This window comes from Panthera tigris, chromosome B2 (genome assembly GCF_018350195.1).
Source record: "Panthera tigris isolate Pti1 chromosome B2, P.tigris_Pti1_mat1.1, whole genome shotgun sequence".
Taxonomy (NCBI): domain Eukaryota; kingdom Metazoa; phylum Chordata; class Mammalia; order Carnivora; family Felidae; genus Panthera; species Panthera tigris.
The window spans coordinates 58239298-58257453 of NC_056664.1; the positions used below are offsets into that span (position 1 = coordinate 58239298).

At 33.9% G+C, this 18156-nt stretch overlaps 1 protein-coding gene across 1 annotated transcript in view; it reads right to left on the reverse strand.

Moving 5' to 3' along the window:
• The window catches only part of EYS (eyes shut homolog), a 1764056-nt gene that overhangs the window by 971086 nt on the left and 774814 nt on the right, over window positions 1–18156 (reverse strand). The window contains 3 exon segments of the mRNA XM_042986616.1: window positions 945–1144; window positions 14209–14287; window positions 15216–15390. Of these exon segments, the coding sequence (XP_042842550.1) occupies window positions 945–1144; window positions 14209–14287; window positions 15216–15390 (454 nt within the window).

Below are 18156 nucleotides of genomic sequence, written 5' to 3' on the forward strand. Positions count from 1 at the left end.
TCATTAGAGATATGCCCTAAATAAGATAATACAGCAGAGATCAAAATAAATAAAAGGGCAAAAACACACTGTAGATATTGAACAAAGAAAATATGGTGGTGTCAATAATAAACATAATGCAGAATATATTAATATTTTTTTAAATAACTGATAAAATATAAAAATAATAGATATACTTTACTATTAAATAACTATGCACCAAAATAAACATGTTCAACCTTCCCAAAATTTAAGATATTTAGAAGAAATACAGTTGTTCACAGATTTTAACTTAATATCAAGCTCTCAAAAATCAGAATGAAATAGAAGAGGTAAACTATTTTTTAAATATGTGGGTTCAATTATATTTTACAAATAGAACAGGTAATGGCTAACTTCTCAAAATAAAAACCATTTATATATTATGTAATCATAAAAAACAAAGGTAATGGAAATTATCTCCTAAGAATTTTTAAAAGATACTTTAAATAGTAGTTGGTTCAAAAATACAGTGACACATTAATTTATTTTTATAAATCTTAGCACATAAAAATTTTTTATCAATTGTTAAGATCTTAGAATTGTAAGTACAGCAGGAGGACTAATGAATCTTTGTAATAAGTCTATTATAAATATGAACTATCTAGGTGTCATTCATGTAGTGTAATATTTAAGAAAAGAAACAATTCAATTCTGGGAAGGATAGGGGATATGAAACAATTATAAAATGAGAGATAATAAACTTTAGAAGTCCAACATGGAATTTATATGAGTATATAGTATTTTGAAAAATATGAAAGTAAATGCTTCCTTAGAATTGTTGATTTAAATTTGTGATTTCATTTTTTTAAGATGAAAACGTACTCAAAAACTTAGTATTTATATTTCAGCGTGCATCACTCTTATGATGTTTATATGCTTTCCTAAATATATGTTTAGTTAATTGTGGGTAAATAAATACTGACCTGCAGTAAAACATGTGTCCAGGTCCATCAACACAAATACTTCCATTAAGACAGAGGACCAAATTCAGTTCAGGCTCAGCACAACCATCAATATGTATTTCACAATATGCACGAATGTATCCACTCGGGCAAATGCAAGTAAAGTCATCGACTGATTTCTGACAGAAGTCTTCATTTATAGAAAGGTTTGATGTACAGTTCTAAATTAAGAAATAAAGAATCAAATTTGATTATTAGTGATAAGACTAAACATTTTATTAAACTTATTTTATTTAAATATTTGTAAGAAATCAATATGCAAGCTTATCTGATATTCCATTCCTCTAGAAACTGAAATATGTTTTTGGTAATAAATGATTTTCGTTTTTTATCACCAGAAATGTCCCATTATTGATTTTTCAGAAAAAAAACCCAACTTTATTAAACTTTGCTAAAACATGTACCATGGCAGTGAATACCTACCCTCCTACACACCCAAATAATGATGCTAAAACAAATTTCCTATGTATATAATATCAGGAATTCACTGACCCTTAGTATACATGCCAGTTTGCCTGGAACAGCCCTAGATTAATTCTCTGTCTTAGGGTGATTAATAGTGCCTTTATTAACTCTCAAAGGAATCCTGGGTTTGAACACATACTTAGAACAGACAATTCACAATGGACTTACATCTACAAAACAAGGCATGTTTAATATCTGCTTTTATTCCATTCATAATTGTTTCCCCCCCCCAAATTGTTTTAATATGTATATTACTTTTTCAGACTTATTAAGGTATAATTGACCAAAAAAAAAAAAACCCTGCACTATATTTAAAGTGTACAGCATAATGATTTCATATACATACACATCGTGAAATGATTCCCACCACTGAGTTAATTCACACACCTATCACTGCACATATTCACCTTTCTTCTTCTTGAGAGTAGAGGGAGTGAGAACACTGAAGTTCTACTCTCTTAGCAAATTTTAACTGTAGAGTAGTGTTATTAATATAGTCACCATGTTATATATTAGATCACCATAATCTGTTCAACTTATAGCTGAAAGTGATTTCCCAGCATTTTCTATTTCTCCTATGCCCTACCCTCTGGCAATCAATTATTCTATTCTCTGTCTCTGTAAGCCCAGCCTTTAAAAAAAAAAATTTTTTTTTAGATTTTTTAACAAGAGAACCCATGTAGTACAGTATTGGTCTTTTAGTTTGGCTTATTTGCCTTAGCATACTGTCCTCCAAGTTTATCAATGTTTTTGGAAATGGTAGAATTTCCTTCCTTTTAAGACTGAATAATATTTCATTGTATATACAAACACCACATTTTCTTTATCCAATCATCTATTGATGAACACAGTTTGTTTCCATACCTTGATTATTGTGAATAATGATGCAGTAAACATGGAACTACAGATATCTTTACAAGGTGATGGTTTAATTTCTTTCATCTATTTACCCAGAAGTGTGATTACCGGATCATATGATGGTTATATTTTTAATTTCTTGAGGAACTTCCATAGTGTTTTCCATAGTGACTCTACCAGTTTACATAGCTATCAGCAGCATAAAGGGTTCCCTTTTTACCACATCCTTGCCAATATCTGTTATCTCCTATGTTTTTGCTAATAGACCTAATAGGTTGGGACAATTATCTCATTGCAGTTTTGATTTACATTTCCCTGATTAGTGATGTTGAGCACCTTTTCATATATCTACTGTCCATTTGTACAGCATCATTGCAGAAATGTCTCTTCAAGTCTTTTGCTCATTTTTAAAATTGGATTATTTGGGGTTTTTGTTTGTTTGCTTTGCTTTGTTTTGCTATTAAGTTGTATGAATTCTCTATATATTTTGGATACTAATCCCTTATTATATATGTGGTTTGTGAATATTTTCTCCCACTCCATAGGTAGTTGTTAATTTTGTTAATGGTTTCCTTTGCCGTGCAGAAGCTTTTTCAGTTTTATGTAGTCCCACTTGTTTATTTTTGATTTTGTTGCATTTGCTTTGGGTGTCAACTCTAAAAAAAAATGATTGCTAAGATCAAATATCAAGGGATTTACCAGCTATGTCTTCTAGGAGTTTTAAGGTTTTAGGTCCTACATTCAAATCTTTAACCCATTTTGAATTGTTTCTGTGATGGTGTAAGGCAGAAGTCCAGTTATTATTTTGCATGAGGCTATCAGTTTTCCAAATACCAGTGTTTGAAGGGACTATCCTCTCCTCATGTGCATTCTTGGCTCCTTTGTCATAAATTAATTGACCATATTTACATAGATTTATTTCTGGGCTCTTTACTGTGTTCCATTGATCTGTGTTTCTGTTTTTATGCCAAACCATACTACTTTGATTACTATAGCTTTGAATATAATTTAAAATTAGGAAGTTTAATGCCTCCAGCCTTGTTCTCCTTTCTCAAGATTGCTTTGGCTATTTGGAGTCTTTTGTGGTTCCATACAAATGTTAGGTTTGTTTTTCTATTTCTTTGAAAAACCATTTGGAATTTTGATAAGCGTGGTATTAAATCTATAAATTGTTTTTGATACTACAGACATTGTAACAATATTAATTCTTCCAATCCAAGAATAGGAAATATCTTCTCTTTTTTTCTTTTTTTTTCCCTATACCTTCTTGAATGTCTTGCATCAATGTTTTATAGTGTTCAGTGTATGGGCACACTGGTTAAATTTATATTAAATTTATGTTTCACCTCCTTCGTAGTTAAATTTAGTATTTTATTCATTTTGGTATTATTATAAATGGGGTTTCTTTCTTATTTTCTCTTTCTGATAGTTCATTGTTTGTGTATAGAAATGGAAATAATTTTGGAGGGTGCCTGGGTGGCTCAGTAGGTTAAGTGTCTGGCTCTTGATTTCAGCTCAAGTCAGGATCTCATGGTTCGTGAATTCAGGCTCTGCATCAGGCTCTGTGCTGACAGTGCAGAGCATGCTTGGGATTCTAAGTCTCTCTCTCTCTCTCTCTCTGACCCTCCCCTAGTCACAGTTGCCCTTTGTCTCTCTCTCAAAATAAATAAACATTAAAAAAATTAATAAATGCAACTAACTTTTGTATTTTGTCTATTTTAGAGCATGGCATATCCATGTTAACAACTTAACTGTGAATGCATACAAAAGCTCTAGATTTATGCATTCTTAAAATTCGGGATGTTAGGGTGGGGTCCAACCCATAACTTCTCAAAGAGAAGATGGAAGTTAGGGATTTCTTCTTCTTGTATGGCAGTGTGCAGGAGTGGGATTTATGGTGAGAGTGTGTCTCAGCCTTTCCTACCAATTTCAGTGTGGGTATTTTCTCAGTTGCTCAATGTGTGGTAGTTTCTGAATTTCTCTCAAGGGGACTTGCTCTGTGCATAGCTGTACATTCAGTGCAGCCAGGGCAGGAGGGAAATTCAGGCACCTCATATGCCACCGTCCTGGTCCAGATCTTATTGTGTATCCAATCATAATCTTTTAATTAGCCAATTTTCCCATGCATTTGCCCAAATTTGTGTCTGGCATTTCTGCATCCTATAATTCTAGAAGTACAGACAGAGGCTTTGTGGAACGTGTAAAATATCTGTCTCTTACTTTTTAAGCATTGGAATATTGTTATACTTTTATGCTACTTTTAGCCACCTATTAAATAAATGGTATTTTATTTATTGTAGGTACATTTATGCATAAAATGGTGACAATTTCATCCACTTCATACAGGTTCCTGCGAGAATTAAATAAAATAGTAAATATAAGGTAATTAGCCCTGTTCTTGGAACATAACAGCTGTTCAGTAAATGTTATATTCTTTCCCTTTATATACTGAAGGCCACAGGCCTTGTCAGCCTCTATTTCAGTCATTTGGCACTTCCCTACAACAGTAAATCAGATTTTGTTGGTATATTAATGTCTACCATATCATGCTATATGCTTCTTAAGTTTACATTTTAGATATTATACATGTGCCTATATTCTGGAAAGCAAAAAGCATGGTGCTTTAAACATGATATGTCATCATTTTTCAAGGTAATGTTAACTCTGAAAATATTGGCACCTATAATTCTGAGAAATAATTTCTGGAACTTTGTGACATCATTAGTAAAACATTTTTATGTACTCTTAATATGTTGTCTACACATAATTTCTTTTTAAAAATTTTTTAATGTTTATTTATTTTTGAGAAAGAGCGAGACAGAGTGTGAGTGACGGAGGGGCAGAGAGACAGGGAGACAGAATCTTATGCAGGTCGTAGGCTCTGAGTTGTCAGCACAAAACCCAAGGTGGGACTCGAACTCACAAACCATGAGATCATGACCTGAGCTGAAGCTGGATGTTCAACTGACTGAGCCATCCAGGTGCCCCCAGGATTTCTTAATGAATATACAGAAATATGAATCATTTGCACTCAGGAATCTAAGTTACTACATCTTCAAACATAGACATAGAACTATGGTACACAAGAAGCTAGAGCATAGGCAAACATGTGATATTTCTTTAATATTTTACTCTGAAAATGGGTATTTTCTAGAACTACCATTAGTTAGACATTTATGCTTAGAAACATTTAGTGACTTTTAAAAAATGTTAACATAACAATAAAATTCACACTGAAAAGGCTAATGTGAAACCATTGCATTCATATCATTTATCAAATGGAAAATTAAGGATGTCAAAATCACTAGAGAATTTAATTAGTATCCCTTTCAATAAGAAATGGATTGTGCCCTTGATTATAAAACTCAAGTCATGCTTGGAACTCAGATGGTGATCTTTTACACTTGCCCAAGTGATAGAGATAAATGCATGACTTTATACGTGAATGCCATTTGGATATTTGTTCCACCTGTGCTGAAAATGTAAACTCCTTAAGGATAACTGAGGGCACTTCGTAGACTTTGTAAAGGTACTGCAGTTATTTTCATGGAATGTAAATGCAGAATTCCACAGGGGATAACATGGAAACAACATGTTTCCTTCTTAGTCCTACAGCTGGGTATATATAGAATGATTTATTAGAAAGCATTACATAAACTAATTGAATTATATCTCCCATGGGAAGAAAACGATCATTTTTAGACTGCCAAAAGTTCTGTCTCTAGGGTTAACAAGAATCTTTTACCAAATTAATTAGCAGGCTTAATGGAAATACAAAAGCAATTTCTTTTCAGAAAAAGAAATCAAATATTCATTTATAATTCTTAATCTTTCCTGGTGCAAAACTTAAGGCAGATGCCTTTCCTTCTGTTCATCATAATTTATATTATTTTGCTATACTCTATTTAAATATAATAAAATGATTGCCAAGAAGAATTGACTAATTTAATTTCAGAAAATGAGAAAAGTAAAAGGTTGGGGTATTTAGAGAAAGAAAACAAAGCTAAGAGTGATGTTGCAGATCAGGGCAATCTGGACAATTAAGCTATACCCCAATACTATGTTCATTCAACTTGCATTCAAAACACCATGCCAGGAAATGTACAGAAGTGTAGCAGTAACAGAACAGTGATGTATTCATTATGGACTGCTTAGCCAGAGCAAACTACCAGATTGGCTAGTAAATGTGTCAATTATCTCTCTGATAGTTGTGTTCCATCTGAGTTGTATAGTTTAGATGCAGAAGTTGTTCTGTGATCTCTGAACTTCCCAGAAGAACAGAAAGTTTTTACTTGAGATCATCTTTATCATAGTATTTCTCTCATAGAATCATATGTTTTCTTTTTTTTACACTGCTGTTTTTAAGGTAGTGGACTACTTTCTTCAAATAAGATCTTGGAGAAACAATATATTAAACAGATAATCATGAAACTGTTCTATCTGAAGAATGGAAAAAGAACAAGGTACCCATTGCAGCCTTAACTTATCTGATGCAAAGACTTATTGAAAGTCACAGAATTTCTCAAATTGTGTGTAGCTCTGAATAAAAACTACTAATGTAGTCTACTGTTCCTAAGACTTAAGTTGACAATGAATACTCAGTAGCTTGTTAAATTGAAGATTTAAACTCAAAAGATTTGGTGTGAGGCCTGAGTTTTTCCATCTCTAACAAACTCTTAGGTGATTCTGATGCTAATAGACCATGGACCAAACACTGAGTAGAAAAAATCTAGTCCAAAAATTTTATTTTATTTTCAAAAATGAAACAAGCCCAAAAGTGTTACTGACTTCACCAATGTCCTATAGCAAGATGATGTCAGAATAAAATCTCACTGACACAAAATGCCTTGAATTCCAACTTAGAGCTCATTGTACCACCAAGCTTTGGTTTCTCTCTCAGAGGAATCTCTTGGCCGAGAAATATGACAATGTATATGGTAAAGACTAAATATCTCTAAATATCTCTAAAATTTACTTCCAATATAGTTTTGAATATGGGACTAAAGCAGTTAATAGGAAGAAGATTTTGATTCCCAATTAATCTGATTTATGATATTTTGATGTAAAGAAAATGCATTTCTAATTTTTTATTTCAATAAATTAAACAAGATTATAAAATACCAAAATTGGGATATTTGTAGTAAATATTTTCTCTTTTGAAAAATAGTTTCCTGGAAACTGTGTTTCTGATAGTAATTCCAGGAAAGAGAGCCACTGCAAAACCACTGTCTCAGAAGCAGCCTGAAATACACAAATGAATCAAATATGGAAAAGTACATCAGGGCTGAATGATGAACATCAATGAAGAATGTCAAAATTCTTTAAAAGTAACGTAGAGTTCTAAAGACATTTAAAAAAGCTAACACTTTAATATATACTATTTCCTCAGGTAAACAAAGGGATGTTGCATAAGAAACCTAAACGTGGGAGTTCCTGGGCGGCTCAGTCAGTTGAGTGCCCAATTCTTGATTTCAGCTCAGGTCATGATCCCAGGGTCATAGGATTGAGCCACACATTGGGCTCCATGCTGAGCATGGAGTCTGTTTAAGATTCTCACTTTCTCTCTGCCCCTCTGTCCAGCTTGTGTTCTCTCTCTCTTAAAAAAAAAAGAAGAGAAGAAAGAAGAAAGAATAAGAAGAAGGAGGAGGAGGAGGAGATGGAGGAGGAGAAAACAATCTAAAGACTTAAAGTATATATTCAAAATCTTGGAAGTATATTGTGCTATAACTTGGAAAAATGAGGGGTTAAGCATGGGCAAGTAATGCAAAAGATTGAGAGCACTTTGAATATATTATTAAGGAATCTGTAACATTATAAGGGACATAGGGTTGGTGTTGGTGGCCAAGACAGGTTGGGAAAGGAAGTACAACTCCTTTTGCCCACTGGTTTGTTCTGATTCAGGTTTGGGCTCACTCTTGCATTAGGGATAATGGAAATCTGCTTCTATTTTGGAAATTCAAGACTCATGAAACAAGAAAAATGATGGAACAGATAGAGAAAATATGTGAGAAAAATATGTAGGAAAAGATTCCTAAAAAACAAACAAATACGGTGGGAAAGGAATAGACTTTAGTGACAAATACATTTGTCACTAACCACCACATCCTATACCCTGAGGCCAAAAGGAAATACACACACACACACACACACACACACACACACACACACAAATGACAGAGTTTTAAAAGTAATAATAAGTATTTCCTGCAATGAAATTGAGTAATATTAACTCACACTTTTTCATCTAATATAGATAATTTTTAGAAAATGTTTATTATTTATTTATTTTGAGAGAGAGCAAGATGGAGAGAAAGGGAGAGAGAGAGAGTGAGGAGGGAAGACATTCTCAAGCAGGCTCCACTCTTGTTAGCTCAGAGCCTGACGTGGGATTCCATCTCACAGACTGTGAGATCATGACCTGAGCCGAAATCAAGAATCCGGCGCTCGGGGCGCCTGGGTGGCTCAGTCGGTTGAGCGTCCGACTTCAGCCCGGGTCACGATCTCGCGGTCCGTGAGTTCGAGCCCCGCGTCGGGCTCTGGGCTGATGGCTCAGAGCCTGGAGCCTGCTTCCGATTCTGTGTCTCCCTCTCTCTCTGCCCCTCCCCCATTCATGCTCTATCTCTCTCTGTCTCAAAAATAAATAAACGTTAAAAAAAAATTAAAAAAAAAAAAAAAGAGTCCGGCGCTCAACCAACTAAGTCACCCAGGCGCCCCTAATATAGATAATGTTTAAGAGTAATACACTTAAAATAAATCTCCATCCAGAAAGTACTGATTAAATAAATATGGTACCTCCATACACTAGGATATTAATAAGAATAAAGTAGAACTATGTATGTTAATGTAGAATTATCTGCAGTGATAAAGTGAGAAAGCAAGGTATCCTGAGTGTGTGACAAATATTACCATTTATGAGATCTATTTTATTTTAAAGATGTTTTTAATCAAAGGACATAGATATTCCTTGCAACGACCTCTGGGAAATAGGAGACATTTGGGGCAAGATTACAACTCAAACTTTACCCTGAAAAGCATTCTGATGGATCGATCATTTAATTGCAAATAAAAAGGAAATAAGAAAAATAGTAGAACTTTTTGAATAAGTCCTTGTTGAACTTGTAACAAATCATAGAACCTTTAGAAAGTATATCAGTAAATGTAAAAATTTTGAATGTCAGAATCCACTACATACTAATTGAACATTGACAACAAAAAAGTCAATGTACATAATGTATATGATAGATAAAGGTAAATAATCTTATTATATAAGAAGCCCCTTATGAAAATTTCAGCTTATATTCAAACATACACACAATCACACACACACACACACACACACACACACGCACATGCACACACACAGTTATTTTCTTTAATCATTTTTCTATTTAAAGAACTTCCTTTAGTCCTTCTTTTGAATTAGATCTGCTCATGATAAATTCTTAGCTTTCCTTCAGCTGAGAATGTCTTGATTCCTTCTTTTATTTTATAATCATATTTTATGGTTTCCCATTTTAGTACTTTTCTTACATATTTATAATTTGGTATTTAAAAAAAAATTCTCCCTTGTAGCAGTTATCTTTCTCAGCCCCAATATCTGCTTTCTATATCTCCCCACTCTCTGTTCTTTTCTGTGAGTGTGTGTATGTGTACCCAGAGTTGAGTTAATTACATTTGTCACTAACTACAACATCCTATACCCAATCATGGATTTGCTTTTATTGTAGAATTAATTCTAATGTTGTAAAGCCTGCCTCAAATTGTCAGATTTACAAAAACAAAAACAAAAACAGAACAAAAGAACTTGGCTTATGGTTTTCCCCACTAATTCTAACATAAACTTTTCCTTCTCATTTTCCAAAGAGCTTCAGTATAACACTCTGCCCCATACTGACCTAGAATGTTCTTTTCAATGAGTACTGCCCATGTTTCTCTACTGCTCTGGTCTCTAGCCTAGAAAGACGGACTCGGACATCAATCCATGAACGCCCATTAGAGGCTATTATCTGGGCATTACAACATAGAGGAAGTTACAATAAATAGGTAAAGATACACATTTATATCTATATAGATATCTCCAAATGGAGCTGATGAGTAGGAGGTATGCCTGAAAATTATTTCATCTCCATTTCTCATATATATAAATTATCCAATATTTGCAAAATGAATGACAAAATTATATTTAGAGTGTACTTAATGTATTATTTAAAAAGACACTAAAAAAACTCTGTTGAACTGCAATAATTAATATAAATGACAGCATGAAATTTTATTTATTTATTTTTTAAGTTTATTTATTTTGAGAGACAGAGAGAGAGAGAGAGAGAGAGAGAGAGAACAAGCAGGGGAGGGGCAGAGGGAGAAGGAGAGAGAGGATCCCAAGCACTGTCAGTGCAAAGCCTGATGTGGGCTCGAACTCACAAACTGTGAGGTCATGACCTGAGCCGAAATAGAGTCACACACTTAACCGACTGAGCCACCCAGGCACCCCAACAGCATGAAATTTAAAAAAGCAGAACAGAATAAATAGTCCTAAAACTGACCCATACATAGGAACTTAGTGCATGAAAAATGAGGCAACCTAAATCAATAGAGAAATAACAGATCCTTTGATAAAAATTATTAGAAAATTGGGTCGCCTGGGTGTCTCAGTCAGTTGTTTCTCACCCTTGATTTCAGCTCAGGTCATGATCTCATGGCTCAAGAGATCAAGTCCTGCAGTTGGGCTCCATGCTGACAGCACAGATCCTGCTTAGGATTCTCTCTCTCTCTCACTCTCTGTCCCTACCTCAATCTATTTCTCTCTCAAAATGAATAAACATTAAAAAAATCTCTTGGAAAAATATTTGTCCTACTTTTTATCAATCATAATAATATATTCACTGTGAATTAAAGTACTAAAAGTGTTATTAATCCTAAAATTGTACTGGATGAGAATATAAGAAAATAATTTAAATATTGCTGTATAAAAAGACTTTCTAAGGAGAGATGCAAAGCCCAGTGTCATAAAGAAAAAAGTAAAAATAAAATATAAAAATCTCACAATTTACAAGTCTTATAAAGTAAAAGTAGCTAAGCTCTAGACAAGATTTGTGATTTTGCAGAACCCAGTGGATTTTACCCATAATTTGGAATAATATATACAAACCAAAAAGGAGAAAGCAAGAAATAAAAAAAAATACTATTCATCAAAGGCTCTGAATAGACAAGGCACAAAGAGATACAAACAGCAAATAATCTTATAGGAAGGTGCTTAATCTTGATAATAACCTAGGAAAACAATAAAAACAATGCATGTCACATTTTCCTCATCAAATTAGTAAACAAAGAAAATGATTTTATTTACTAGGATCTAGGGAAGTTGGCATGTTCATAGTCTCATTAAATAAGTGAAATTCTTCAACACTTATTAAAAGGAATGAGTCAGGCTCTTTCCACCATCTTTCCACGGCGCCATAATGGGGCTCATGAATGTCATGGCAGATGCTCTCAAGAGCATTAACAATGCTGAAAAGAGAGGCAAATGCCAGGTTTTTAATAGCCCATGCTCCAAAGTCATCGTCTGCTTTCTAACTATAATGAAGAAGCATGATCACATGGATGAATTTGAAATCATCGATGATCAAAGAACTGGGAAAATTGTTGTGAACCTCACAGGCAGGTTAAACATGTATGGAGTGATCAGCCCCATATTTGAGGTACAACTCAAAGATCTAGAAAAATGGCTGGCAGAATAATCTGCTCCTGTCCTGCCAGTTTGGTTTCATTGTACTGACAACCTCAACTGGTATCATGGACCATAACAACCTCAACTGGTATCATGGACCATAAAGAAGCATGATGAAAACACACAGGAGGGAAAATCCTTACCCCATAAAATAAACTTACCCCAAATCACAGACCTGACAAGTGGAGGCAGAATTCAAAGATAGCTTTAAGGTACCAAAATCAATGCCTTTTAACTATCCCTTGTTGTTCTGTATGACTTACATAGTTCAAGCTTCTCAGTTCCTAGCAAACCGTAAAAACACATAAGCTTTATATGGGTCTTACTAATTCAACTTTGATCCTTTTTCTAGGAATGTAGTACATATGTGCAGATAAAATGCCTCAATGGACAATAAATCAATAAGTAAGTAAGTAAGTAAATAAATAAATAAATAAATAAATGAAAGGAATGAGTCATGGCTCTATGTATTATGGTGCAATGGTTCCTAAAATACACTAAGTGAAGCAAAAAGTCACTAAATAAGGAGGATAACGAATCCGGTCTCTTGTTAAAATAAAAATATTAGGAAGAAAATCTAGGTAGAATTAGGAAGAAGTATATAGGTAGAATTTAAGAATGGTTCTCATAATATTGTATGTATGTATATACGAATATATATAAATTTGTATACAAAGAAAATATTTATTTATTTATTTATGTATTTAATTCTGAAAAGAATGCCACATTTATACTATCAAAAGAGGGTTTTAGAGATTGCCGTAGGCAATATGTGTAAAGAAGATAGATGCCTTGGCCATTCTCCACCAAGGAACTTACTAGTTACAACATTTCCTTTTCCATATCAAGTATGGCTTCACTATCTAGAATAAATCAATGTAATATCAATAAATAAGTTTTAAAAAATAATGTGTCAGAAAATGTGCTAATTATTTTACATGTATTATCTAATTGAATCCTCACAACAACCCAAGACAGTGTTACTAAAATTACCCTCATTGAATAGTTAAAATATGATTTCAGAATATAAATAATTTATCCAAGAACACACAGCGGGTAGCAAGTAAACAGCAAAATAATGGCTCAATCTTGTTTCTCCTTAATGTATTTAACCACCCTATCACTCCCTCTGAAAGGACTGTTTACTGTGTACCTATCATGTCACATGTGCATGATCGCATCAATGACTTTGTGATGTAGGAGCTATTGTAGCTATATTTTACTGATAAGGGAAAGAGACAAAGGATTTAAATAAAATATCCATAGTCTCCCAATATTAGAGGCTCTTTTTAGTCCTTTTACTTCCTTTCTTTACTATGTCAGACAGAAAAGATTTGGAAGAATGTCCCATTATTCAGGAAGGCTCACAAGTTTCTCATCTACCAAATATGATCCTAAACTTCAGGTAACCGACATTTCTCAATAAATGAGGCATAAAATACCATGACTCAATCACATCACAGATTTCTGAAAACTGGTAAACAGATCTTGAGAGTGTTACAGGTATTGGTGTTCTTTACCTGTACCACCTCTTGGCACATACATCCATTATTTACTTTCTTCTTGTGATATCTGGATCAATTTAAACTCCTCTCATCCTTAGACATCCACAGACACCTGTGAGTCTCAAGACCAGAATGGGGAAGGTAGAGGGCAAAGCACAAGCCTTTTGAGGCTTCTTTTGACAATGACCACTTTCAGGAAGTAATTATTACTATTTTCTAAAATTTTTAATGTTTATTTATTTTTGAGAGAGAGAGAGAGACAGAGCACGAGTGGGGGAGGGGCAGAGAGAGCCAGAGACAGAATCTGAAGCAGGCTCAAGGCTCTGAGCTGTCAGAACAGAGCCCGATGCAGGGTTCCAACTTGCAAGCTGCGAGATCATGACCTGAGTTGAAATCAGATGCTTAACCAGCTAAGTCCCCCAGGGGCACCCCAGGACTTAATTATTGAGGGATCCAGATTGTAGAAATTGATGATAACAAGAGATAGAGGAGGAAAACTGAACAGAAGCTGTGATTTTTCATTCTGTTTAGAACAATGTAGAAATTCCAAAGGAGAAAATTGAAAGAGCAGTTAAATCTTTAATAACTGTTCATTAATTTGAAACCCATAGCAAGTAGTTTGGTTTTTATTTTAAATTACTTTAGATTTAATAAAAATTATGAAACTTACATTAATCTTGATCTCACATCTTGAGCTAGTCCATTCTGTAACACATGAACATTGATATTCAATAATGAGATCTATGCATCTGAAACACAGAATTAAATTTTTAAATAATTAAGAAAATAAAGTCTAATTTCAAGGGAGTTTCACCATTTAAAGTTTTTCTTTTCTAGTTACTGTAAAAAAATACATTCCCATAAGCAACAGAAGGCAGAGTCTGTTCCTGGTTTCTTATCCTTCAAGGTGACTGGACTGAGAGAACGGATCAATTTTAATTTTTGCCGTCTTCCCCATGGCAATGTAAAGAAAGAGCAGTTTCAAAGATAAACAGTATGTCTAGAGTTCATGTAGGGAACTGAAGTCAGCTATGGCCAAACTGCACTGCAATGAGCTACCCATCCTCATCCTCTCTTCCCTGTTTACAAGGTCAGTGGCAGGACTAGAAAAGAGAAAGATTGCTGCAGAGGCAGTCTGGTGCATCTATGAGCCATTCTTCTTTGCCACATGCATCTCCTAGAAATATCCAGGGTCTGAGTTTGCATAAACTAATATTCTATCCATGAGTAGAATGGTCACTGTACAATTCCATAATGTCAAACAATATCTTACATGCACATAGGAATGAAAGAACCAGTCTACTTAGGGACATTTTAAATACTAAGTGTGTGGCATTATCCCTTCACAGAGCAAATAATAGAATGTCTCATCATCTTACCTTCTACTTCTATTACTGAAAGCAGTTACCTTTAAGTATATTAAAGTCCAATTAATCCACATTTATTGAAAATTACTTTATGCTAATGAGCAGAAGTAAAAGAAGGGCAGAGATAATGTATCAGTACACTGCATTAAGTAAAACAGGCAGCATCTGTCATCTTAACTGTGCTTAGCTCTTGTTTTATGAAAGAGCGTAATTAAAATTATCTTTATCAACTTTCCCTTGACATTAAGTCTTAAATATTGTGAGTTAAATTTACTTTCGGATTTAATAATAGAAAAATAAAAATAGCAACCTTCCATGTAGACAAGGATTTGAGAGGCAATCATTTGCATTTGCTTCACAGTGTGTTCCAGAAAAGCTACTCTTGCAGTCACAGGTACAATGATTGATGCCGTCAGTGCCAGCTCCATAATGGAGACAGGGCTTTGATAGACCTTCATCTATATTTACTTCATTACAATTGATGCCTACAACAGAAGAGACAAGACAAAACATGAGACCATTTAAATGCAAAACTCAAAAGTTTGTTCCTTATGGTAAATGTCACCAAGAAACGAAGACTCCGTCTCCATAAAGGTAATTTGACACATTGTAGCAAAGGAAAAACATTTTTCAAGGTTAAACATGTTTAGAGGTCTATGAACTTGCACACTACTAATTTAATGTAAATGAGAAAAACAAAGCACAAGCTGTCACTGTAAATAGTAATCATAGTTTTTTTTTAATAATGATTCTTGACAGTTTAACATTTCTTACCAACACAAGTTAAGAAAGAGCTTGAATTTTTCTAAATTTGGTCTTGGTGAATCTGTTAATGGACTGTCTGAGATTTCTAAATGCAACCTAATTTTGGTGAAATATCTAGTGTTTTCAAAGGCCAAGTTTTAAATATTTATTAAGCACCTACCATGAGTTATCTCTGTGATCAACTAGGGGCACCAAACAAAAAAAAAAAAAAGGAAAAAAAAAACACAACAAAACAAGAAAAGAGAGTGACCCTGTTAATCCAGAAACGTGATGTCAGAGGCAATATTTATAATTAGAAAACATCTGGAGAACAACATAAACAAAGCTTAATGGAAAGCTAGATTCTATTTTAGGTTTTACGTGTGAGAGATACTAGGAGAAAGTAGAGAGACAAGGTGAAAATGGTTGGAATAATCTTTTAGTCATTGTGTCCATCCCTACTGAGCACCTAGCTACCATTGATTGAGCACTTGTTGATGCATCAGGCCCTGCGCTGAAGCTTTTACACATATTACCTCAGTTAATGGTCATCTAACCAGGAGGCAGATATCATTAACTCTAGCTCACTGGTGAGTAAACAAGGGTTTGGAGAGTTTTAATAATGTTTTCAAGTCACACAGGCCATAACAGTAGACTGAGATTCAAATCAGTCTCCTGGAATTATGCTTGTGATCATTAGTTTAAATGGACGATTCTGCAACTACTATGATACGTGCATAAGCTACTGTGCTGAGTAATACAATAGACACTGTTAAAAACAAGACAATAGACCCCAAATAGAGTCATGTCACCAAACCAAGACTTAATTACAGTTTCAGCTCTCCTAGAAAAGGAATCTTAAACCAGTCAGTCAGGAATCACCTGATCTGCACTAGTTAGGTAGTCTGCCTGAAAGACCTCTGTCATGCCCTAATGAGTGCAATAATCAACCTGCTTTCCTGCCTAGAATAACTTCCTAGTTTCTGCTCCCTTTAGGCCATAAAAGTCTTTCATTTTGTACAGCTCCTCTGCTCCATTCTATGTATTAAATGGATGCTGCCCATTTGAATCAATTTTGGGGCAAAGTAGCTCTCAAAATTTTTAATATGCCTCAGTTTATCTTTTAACAGTTCCAATTAAAATTGTCTCTAATATCCAGAAACATAATATTTAGCTGAGAATAAAGATAAGCTTATTAAACACGTAGTTATCATAATGCTTATAAACAGATAGTTGTAAATAAGCTAGCTGGAAATAAAGAGAAGGTTATAAGTAAATAAGTTTATTACAATGAAGAGAATAATAATAATAATAATAATAATAATAAATAACTGATACTTGGAGAACTTACTTTGTGCCAGGTACTGTTGAGAACTTATATAGATCAACTCATTTAAACTATAATAATTTTTTGACATGGAAATTGGTCTTCCCACTTTAGAGAATAAGAAAATAAAGCGCAAGATCTCACAGCTAGTAAATGGCAGAGTGCCTGCTGTTAGCCACTATGTTATACCATCACACCACATCTTAATATGCAACAGTATGGTGTCTGTCCTAATGAGACAGGAAACTGAGTGCTTTGGGAATTTAAGAAATGAAGTAATTGAGTCCATGTCTGAAAAAGAGGATCAAGAAAGCTTTGATGTTTGTGGAGAAAAGGCATCTGAGAAAATTCAGATAAATAGTTTGAAAGCGTACATTCTAGGTGAGTTAGATATCTCAGCATTTGTTTGCATATCAGGAAAAAAGTTGACTATTGGCAGATAGGCAGCCATTTCACAAAGTGATATTATAACTTAACTTTACTATATATCTATATCTATATCTATATCTATATCTATATCTATATCTATATCTATATCTATATAATAGTAGAATTATCTATTCAAGTTATCTAATCATATATATCTATATACATATCTATATATATCTATATATATGGCATATATACCATATATAGAAGATTGTCAGTTTTCAAGTCAAAATTCTATTACATAGTGGTTACTTTTTTTTTATCATAAATGTTATTACCTATATAGAACTTTGGATATTAATGATGTTATAAAAATAATGTGTGTAAATTGGTCAAATCTGCAGCCATATTTAAAAGGACTATAAAAACTTAGGTTCAGAATATGGATTACATAAGCATTATAGAGCACATTAGGTTATTAATAATAAAACCAAAAACGGATTGGACCCCCTTTCTTAAATCTCAGTGGCTCATGTCACACAGCTCCATGACCAAGGGGAGCATACCCACTTTACATTATCTTCATTCTGGGCCCCAGGTTAATGGAACATCTCCTACCTGGGACATTGTCATCATCGTGGGACAGGGAAAAGGCACTTGGCAAACACATACTGGTTCTTAAATCTCCCACCTACATTTCATTTGCCAAGTCACATGAGAAACCCTATCGTAAGTGGAATAGGCATTAGCGGTCTTCCACAATGGAAAAGAACAGATATTTATAACAATAGTAATTTTAGTGAAGACACAT